Source organism: Poecilia reticulata, linkage group LG14 (genome assembly GCF_000633615.1).
Source record: "Poecilia reticulata strain Guanapo linkage group LG14, Guppy_female_1.0+MT, whole genome shotgun sequence".
Classification (NCBI taxonomy): Eukaryota; Metazoa; Chordata; class Actinopteri; order Cyprinodontiformes; family Poeciliidae; genus Poecilia; species Poecilia reticulata.
In genome coordinates this window covers 18907818-18916401 of record NC_024344.1, presented here as the reverse complement: position 1 = coordinate 18916401, position 8584 = coordinate 18907818, and the positions used below count along the sequence as shown (strand labels likewise).

The window sequence follows — 8584 nt, the reverse complement described above, 5'->3', positions numbered from 1 at the left end:
TTCCTGACTTTGTCAAATCATATCTTAAATGTTTGGAATACTGCTCAGGACTTTAACATTACAATCACCACATATCTTTGGAAAACAAGACCATGTGGCCTAATGGACAAGTTGTCAGACTTCAGATCAGAAGATTAAGGCTTCAAGTCCCTTCATGGTCTATTTTAATAGATCAAGGATTCTTGACTTTGTCAAATCTTAAAAGTTTGGAATACCGCTCAGCACTTAAACATTCCAATCAACACATTTTTTGGAAAATAAGACCATGTGGCCTAATGGAGAAGGCGTCTGACTTCGGATCAGAAGATTGAGGGTTCGATTCCCTTCGTGGTTGTTTCTAATAGACTAAGGATTCCTGACTTCGTCAAATCTTATCTTAAATGTTTGGAATACCGCTCAGAACATCAACATACCAATCACCAGATTTGTTTGGAAAGCAAGATCATGTGGCCTAATGGACAAGGCGTCTGACTTCAGATTGGAAGATTTAGTGTTTCAGTCCCTTCACGGTCGATTTGAATCGACCAAGGATTCTTAACTTTGTCAAATCATATCAAAAATGTTTGGAATACTGTGCAGCACATGAACATTACAATCACCACATACGTTTAAAAAACAAGACCGTGTGGCATAAAGGACAAGGCGTCTGACTTCGGATCAGAAGATTTAGGATTCGAGTCCCTTCATGTTTGACTTTAATAGACCAAGGATTCCTGACTTTGTCAAATCTCATCTTAAATGCTTGGAATACTGCTCAGGACTTGAACATTCCAATCACCACATTTGTTTGGAAAACAGGATCATGTAGCCTAATGGACAAGGTGTCTGACTACGAATTTGAAGATTGAGGGTTCGAGTCCCTTCATGGTCATTTTTAGTAGACCAAGGTTTCCTGACTTTGTCAAATCATATCTTAAATGTTTGGAATACTGGTCAGGACTTGAACATTCCAATCACCACATGTTTGGAAAACAAGACCATGTGGCCTAATGGACAAGGTGTCTGACTTCGCATCAAAATATTGAGCGTTCGAGTCCCTTCATGGTTGATTCTAATAGACTAAGGATTCCTGACTTTGTCAAATCTTATCTTAAATGTTTGGAATACTGCTCAGGACTTCAACATTCCAATCACTACATTTGTTGGAAAAACAAGACCATGTTGCCTATTGGACAAAGCATCTGATTTCAGATTGGAAGATTGAGTGTTTCAGTCTCTTCACGGTCGATTTCAATCGACCAAGGATTCTTAACTTTGTCAAATCATATCAAAAATGTTTGGAATACTGTGCAGCACATGAACATTACAATCACCACATATGTTTGGAAAACAAGACCATGTGGCCTAATGGACAAGGCGTCTGACTTCGGATCCGAATATTTAGATGTAGAGTACCTTCATGGTTGATTTTAATAGACCAAGGATTCCTGACTTTCTCAAATCATATCTTAAATTTTTGGAATACTGTTTAGGACTTGAACATTACTATCACTACATTTGTTTAGAAAACAGGGCCATGTGGTCTCATGGACAAGGTGTCTAACTTCGGATCAGAAGATTGAAGGTTTGAGTCCCTTCGTGGTTGCGTTTAAAAGACTAACACCACTATCGGATGGAACCTGTCCACATAATTCTGTGCCTATTTCAAAGTTTTTTTGGCAGGTATGGTGGCCATTGCATTAACCAGGAAAAAGAGACTCAACACATACTTTCTCTTACAATTTTCATCCAAGATTAGCCAACTCGCAAAGGCGTTTTTTAAATTTTTATCTTAAAAATATCCACACCTCTATGTTTAAACTAGTGGCGGTACTTCAAAGGAATCTTGATTTGGTCACTCTATGGCTTAAATGTTTATAAAACTGCTCAGGACTTTGCCATTCCAATCACCACAACCATGTGGCGTAATGGACAAGGTGTCTGAGTTTGGATCAGTAGATTGAGGGTTAGACTCACTTCATGGTTGCTTTTAAAATACTAACCCTAGTAATGAATGGGGTATCTATATGTAATCCTGTCCTTATTTCAGTGATGTTTGGCAAGTAGGACTATCTGTTGCATTAACCAAGTTATAAACACTAAATAAATTACATGTAAATCTTACTCATGTTTACTATAAATATTCTCATTGTTGAGTAAATAATTCTGGTGTCAGAAATTACAGTTTATTTTCTTTTTTCTCCTCTGTAGCTGACACAATTGGTGGCCGCTCAGACTCTCGGGCCTTACAGAAATCCTCCTCACTGCAGAGCCGTGACATTGTGCATGTGGTGCGCACTGAGTACATTTACAGCCGGCCTCCGCCTTGGTCCCAAAGACTTCCTACTCTCCACATCATCACTCCCACTTACAGTCGCCCGGTGCAGAAAGCTGAGCTGACCCGCCTGGCCAACACTCTTCTCCATGTGTCAAATTTGCACTGGATTGTCGTGGAAGACTCCCAGAGGAGGACCACTCTGGTTAGCCATTTCCTTCAGGAAAAGGGTCTTAACTACACCCACCTCAACATTTTGACACCATTGACTCGTAAATCTAGAGGAGACGGGAGGAACCCCAGAGTACCGCGGGGTACCTTGCAGAGGAACCTGGCCCTGCGGTGGCTACGAGAGACCTTCCCCTTAAACTACACCCAGCCTGGAGTTGTTTACTTTGCAGACGATGACAACACATACAGTCTACAACTGTTTGAAGAGGTGAAGGGATGTTTTAAAAGTAAAAGTTTTCTCTTTTTGCTCCCTTGCCATCCATTAACATCTTAGTCCTTGAAACGAAACAGGAGCATTTCTGTCAACTCCAATGAGTAATTTGTATGTCTGTGCTTTCATCTAACAGATGAGGTCGACTAAAAAGGTATCTGTGTGGCCTGTGGCATTTGTGGGTGGCCTACGATACGAGTCACCCAAAATAAATGCCCTAGGCAAGGTGTATGGCTGGAAAACAGTATTTGACCCACACCGGCCTTTCGCTATAGACATGGCTGGGTTTGCAGTAAACTTGGGCCTCATTCTGTCTAAACCTCAGGCTTATTTCAAGCTTCGAGGAGTGAAGGGAGGATATCAGGAGAGCAGCTTACTGAAGGAACTGGTCACTCTGAGTGAGTTGGAGCCTAAAGCCTCAAACTGCACTAAGGTAAGAGAAGTTCTCTCAATAACCTTGATATATTTCGACAATTTGAACTTTTACAAATTTGGCAACATTGCAACTACAAACTACAGTGTAGTTTACTGGGACTTCTTTTGACTGACAAAGCTGCTCTTCACACATATTCATTATCTTACCTCACTGAATATGAGCTGTTTTTCAAAGAACATTTTCAGTGTCAAAATGTGCAAAGGTGGATACTCCCCAAGAAACTGCAGGTTCTTCAAAGTAATGACAACAGTGAGAAGAATGGAAGGACAGGATGGGGGAGAGCAGGAATACAAATGTACCCTACTCTTCAGATTTTTATTTACATACAAGACAAAAATTGAGAATCCTCCATAATGTAGTTCTACATCAGTGTAATGCATTACTTTGTGATTGTCCATCACAAAATCTCAATAAAGTTTCAAAATGTGAAACCGGGTGATTCACAAGTCAGATTTGACTGAATCATTAACCCGATGCCACTTCTGGATATTTAATGCACTTCCTCTAAACCAGTGGTCTCAAACTGCAGTCCTCAAGGGCCTGTGTTCTTAGTATTTCATCATTTCGACTGGCTTTCTGCTCATCCATACCTGTCTTCTTATCCCCAGGTATTAGTGTGGCACACACGGACGGAGAAGCCTGTGCTAGTAAATGAGGGCAAGAAAGGATTTACTGACTCTAACGTAGAGATATGACATTCTTCATCCGACACAGGTAATAGCTGAGCTTTAGAAAGATAAATTAATGCAAATCTGCACTGTGATTAGTTTTGCGAAACGGCCTGAGGGGGAAGAGTGTAGTTCTTACAGGACATGGATGTAATCATCAACGTCTATGTTCTATAAAGACTTGAGTGAAGAAAATACTGCATTTCTGAGAACATAGAAATGATTCATCAATAACAAGCACTTTAACTTGTATGCCTTCATGGTAAAATTATTTTTTATACTTTGATGTAAAAATTTGGATGGCTGCATTTATTTTTTTTTTGGCATGCTGTTTGCTCTCATTTGGGATTCACACGTTGCTATTTTATCCTTTCAGTTTTATTTAAACTTTTCCATATCAAGTATTTTTATGAATTATAGAGAAAAGTAGTTGAAAAAATGCTCAATCTTTGCATATTTAATTATATTTTATTTTAATTAAAATTTGTATTTAACTTTATTTCTATTTACTGGGGCTCTGATCCCAGTTTAATCCAATGAAACAGACAGATTATCACGCTTGAGCAGACAAAGTACCTCCCAGCGACCTCCTGCTGTCAGATATTTATTGGAATCACATACGCAAGAGGCTAGAATATAAAATATGTATCTATTTTCACCTAAGAGGACGCTAAATATTTCCATGGGTGGCTCAAATTTAGTCCCATGGCAGCTGAGTATGAGTCTGTCAGTGTTGACTGTAGCATGTTTGTTGAGGACATATCACAGATGTTTTTTTATCAGGCTTTTTGAATAGCATGGCTGCATTATTTTTTCTTTCTTCTGAAATGGCTTAGCGTAGTTCTGGTCTCAGATCAGCAACCCACAGTGTCACCATCTCTCTTTAAAGAAACAAATATCCAAATATGTGTTTTATTCAAACGATAACTATTGGATAATGACAGCAGATGTTGGTGTTTGTAAGGGGTACTGATCACTTCATCTTCTTATTATTTTGTGCAGTCACCAAAGATGTTTTCTACCAACTACGTGACATTTTGAGCAAACTGTGGGAACAATCTTTATCTACTTTGGGGACTTTTTGTTCCTACTTTGCAGACAATTTCGTACCCCGTGCTTTAGGGCACCAAAACCAATGATAACCAATGATTTAAAGTTTCTGTAATATTATGAAGGAGTAGGGAAATATGGTTGTATAATTCCACTACATGACATCCGGAAGGGGTTTCTCAGATCTGCTTAGTTTGATCAGAGGTGTTATTCTGTTATATTTCATTATGATGAACTGGTCCAAATAAGGAAATGAACCAGAAACAATGGATAGTGTACCATAAGATATAGATTTTTTAAAATACAGTTAAATAAAAATAAGTTAAATTTAAACATTTTGATTACTTATCTGCTTATCTGGATGCTTAACAAGAGACATACAGTGACCAGCAGAGCAGTGGCGGAGCCAGAGGGGGACCAGGGGGGCCAGTGCCCCCCCTGTCAACTGATTGGCCCCCCCAGTGCCCCACCCTGATGATTGACATGTAACAGCACCAGGTCATTCCTGTACATTATTTGGAATCATTCTAAGTCAACCTAATATCTAAAGAAGAAAAACAATAATAAATATATAAAAAGAAAATGTATAAAACTTTATATAAGTCCATGTGATGACATAAATAAATAGATTTAGATCAGGCGCTATACCAGCCTCCTTTATACTCATAAAAAAAAGCTGAAATTCTTCTCCTGGGTGTTTCAGTTGTGCTGCGTTGTGGTGCAACTCAAAGGCTAAAGCACTTCATACCTGGTGGTGATGGTAAAACACCAATAAGTTATTTACTGGTCCTCTGAAATAAATAAATAAATAAATAAATAAATAAATAAATAAATAAATAAATAAATAAATAAATAAATAAAGGAAAAACCGAAGAGGGGCCGACAATGTTCGTAGTTTGAAGCAGAGGTGGCGCTAGAGTTTTTTCGTTGTCCGTCAAAGAAAAAAAATAATTTTATTTCCAATTTGTAGTCATCAAACGAAACATTTATTATTTCTCTGCAAGAAAATTTTTGAAATCAGGTAAGATTTCACAAAATGACGTGATTAGAAGACGGCAGAACTCTGATCGTTTCCTGATCCCGCACTGACTTCCCTCTGCGGGAGAAAAACCCAGCAGAAGCGGATCAGCTGCGCTAGGCGCTCCAAAGCCTCTGGTCCGTTAAAGCGTCCAGATCAGAGATGATTCTCTGACAGATATTGTTCKTAGTATGATTAATAATGAGCTTCATGATGTTCTCTGTGCGTAAAGTTGAAACTGTCTGCGCACCAAGTGGTCAGCTGCGCTTGATCACATTCTGGACAGAAACCAGCGAACTGCTCTCTGTTCTTATCAAGATGAGGCTGAGGAGGGAATCTGACATATTAACTCAGTTAAGTTTTTACTGGAGGTAGTCCTGGCCCCCCCAACTTTAAAAGTCTAGCTCCGCCACTGCAGCAGAGGTTGAGTAAAAGGTTGCAGTATGGTTGTTCACAGGTATACAACTGAAGACGGAGGAGGGCAAAATGTAATGTGAGTAAAGAAGAAGGGTAACAATTGGCAAAGAAGCCAATAGACCTCGAGATGTCATTTGAAGACTGACATCATAATGTTGTATTAATTAAATCAGCCGTTAAACAGAAAAAATCAAGATAATAATGAAATCATAAATAACGTTTGCTGATACAGAGACAGAACATTTGTGTAGATGACATACGTAGACCCCCAACGCTCTCCCACTGTATCTTTACCTCCTGTCCTTGTTTCTTTTCCTCGGTCTTAATTAGGTGTATACCTGTTGTTTCAGGAAAGGAAGCTTTGCTGGGATCTGTCTGGGCTCAAACCACCCCTCAGACCTCCGGTGGCCAAAAACATAACAATAGCTGCACTTAACCTCTGCTGCATAAATGGAAGCACCGAGCTATGTGCATGTACTGAACTCAACATATCAAAGCACAACTGCACAGGAACTTTGCTGCTGGGCGGAACTGAGTCGACAGAGGAAGGAGTTGCCAAATGGATCTGGCACAGTAGGAGCTGAAACAAAGGAGGTTACCCGACTTAAACTCCAGAAAGAGATGAACCAGTGTGCAATAAAGAAGCCTCTCTGCACAGACGCCACCAGCCAAGCATCCAATCAGCACTTAATAGGGCTCTTTTGTTCTGAGGTCAGTGGGCTGTTGGGCACAGGGCTGCACATAAAACAAGTCCTTGTTTGAAGTAACACAGCACTGACTGGCAGATAGTGCTGATGGGATCCAAGCTCCTCCCAAATCCCCCCCCCCTGTATTAGTACTATACAACACTAGCCTATTTAGATAGCACCCTGAACCCTTCACTAATTAGGAGTTGTATTTCTGCTCAGCACACATTCACTTAACCAGCTGACACACACACACATGCACACACACGTGCACTGATTTATTATCGTCAAACACAAACAACCTTTCACATTCATGTATTATCAGCACTTCCTGGTGTGCTGCAAGGACTGCTGAGCTGTCCTATTAAAGAGATGATTCTGTTTCGTTAACAATCTCTGGACTTTTTTTATTTGCTAATTTAAACAACAATTTCTTTGTAAATTCTGTTTGCTGATTATTTATTATGAACATGTGGGGAAAACTGTAGAATATGGAGCCACGACTCCAAGTAGTAGAAGTGAAAACTCTTATTAAATGTTTTGATTCTTCCCAGCATGGCTTGCAAGTTGTGATTTCATACACCACCAACCTGCAGCAGAACCTCTTTAGCATGTCAACACTCTGTCTGGTACTGGCTTTGAAGAGTTTGCGCAGCTCTCCGTGTGCCCTGTAGGCGGCACCATTGCAGTTCACATGGACATAACTGTATGATGTTTTAGTGATGTCTGAGTAAGGTGAGAAAGCCATTTACTTCTGTCCCATAAAGCTAGTTTTTTGTTTTACATACATGTTTGTATTTATTTAATTCTTTTGTCGTTTCACTCATGCAGCAAAAAAGTCAATCTGTCAACCTAAACCTGGGTTTTTCTTGGGAACTTTTCCAAGGTGCCTGATAAACAAAAGGCTTTCTTTAAACAAATATTAAGCACAGCTGGAAGTTAAATGCAGGTTGTTGGGTTCAATAAAGTACACAAATCTGACAATAAAACTAGGTTCCATATCTAGATTTGGATATTGTAAACCCCCGCAAGTAGATGCTGTTTAAGAAAATGTCCCCCAAAACACCTAAGAGAGCAAAAATGAAAAGTGGACTCATCAAGTAGCCTCTGACAATGGGAGTAATTTTATAGCAGGTAAAGCAAAGAATCTGCAGGCATTGCTGCTGGTCACCTTTACGTTGCTAGTCAAGGTCTTTTCCTTGGTGAGCTCGTCCACAGTTTTCAACCAGGAAGCTCAAAATCCGCTCTTCCTGTGGGGATGAAACACTTCAATGTTTACACCCAATCAGACACAACTTTGGGTTCCATCGCAGCCAATAAAAAAGGGACCTTCATTGTTCATACCTTACCATCAGCGAGCTTGGGGTTTTGTTGCTTGAAAAGCACAACATTTCAACACTGATTTTGTAAAGCGAAATTTCAAACATCATTACCTGTCATTTTATTAAAGGGGAAATGTTACATATTTTCTAGGCACAGAGGGCCATTTTACAGCACAATGAAGCAACTATTACCTTCAGTTCTTATAAAAACGCCAGTTGACTCAGAGGTTGCGCTGTTTGTGGGATTAAGTCACTATTTTTCGCAAACGCCATATATATATATATATATAT

At 39.6% G+C, this 8584-nt stretch overlaps 1 protein-coding gene and 1 non-coding gene across 5 annotated transcripts in view; both read left to right on the top strand.

Moving 5' to 3' along the window:
- The window catches only part of b3gat1b (beta-1,3-glucuronyltransferase 1 (glucuronosyltransferase P) b), a 20652-nt gene extending 12894 nt beyond the window's left edge, over nt 1-7758 (top strand). For 2 of the 4 annotated variants that reach the window (XM_008428259.2, XM_008428258.2), the window contains 4 exons: nt 2191-2693; nt 2833-3129; nt 3741-3846; nt 6636-7758. In XM_008428259.2, the coding sequence (XP_008426481.1) occupies nt 2191-2693; nt 2833-3129; nt 3741-3827 (887 nt within the window). In that variant the 3' untranslated portion in view covers nt 3828-3846; nt 6636-7758. The remainder of the gene's footprint in view (nt 1-2190; nt 2694-2832; nt 3130-3740; nt 3847-6635) is intronic. The other 2 variants (XM_008428260.2, XM_008428261.2) reach the window with 2 other exon arrangements.
- Nucleotides 262-334, top strand: trnar-ucg (transfer RNA arginine (anticodon UCG)). Its single transcript has one exon. It is a non-coding gene; the product is annotated as a tRNA-Arg (tRNA).
- Nucleotides 7759-8584: the final 826 nt, after the last annotated feature.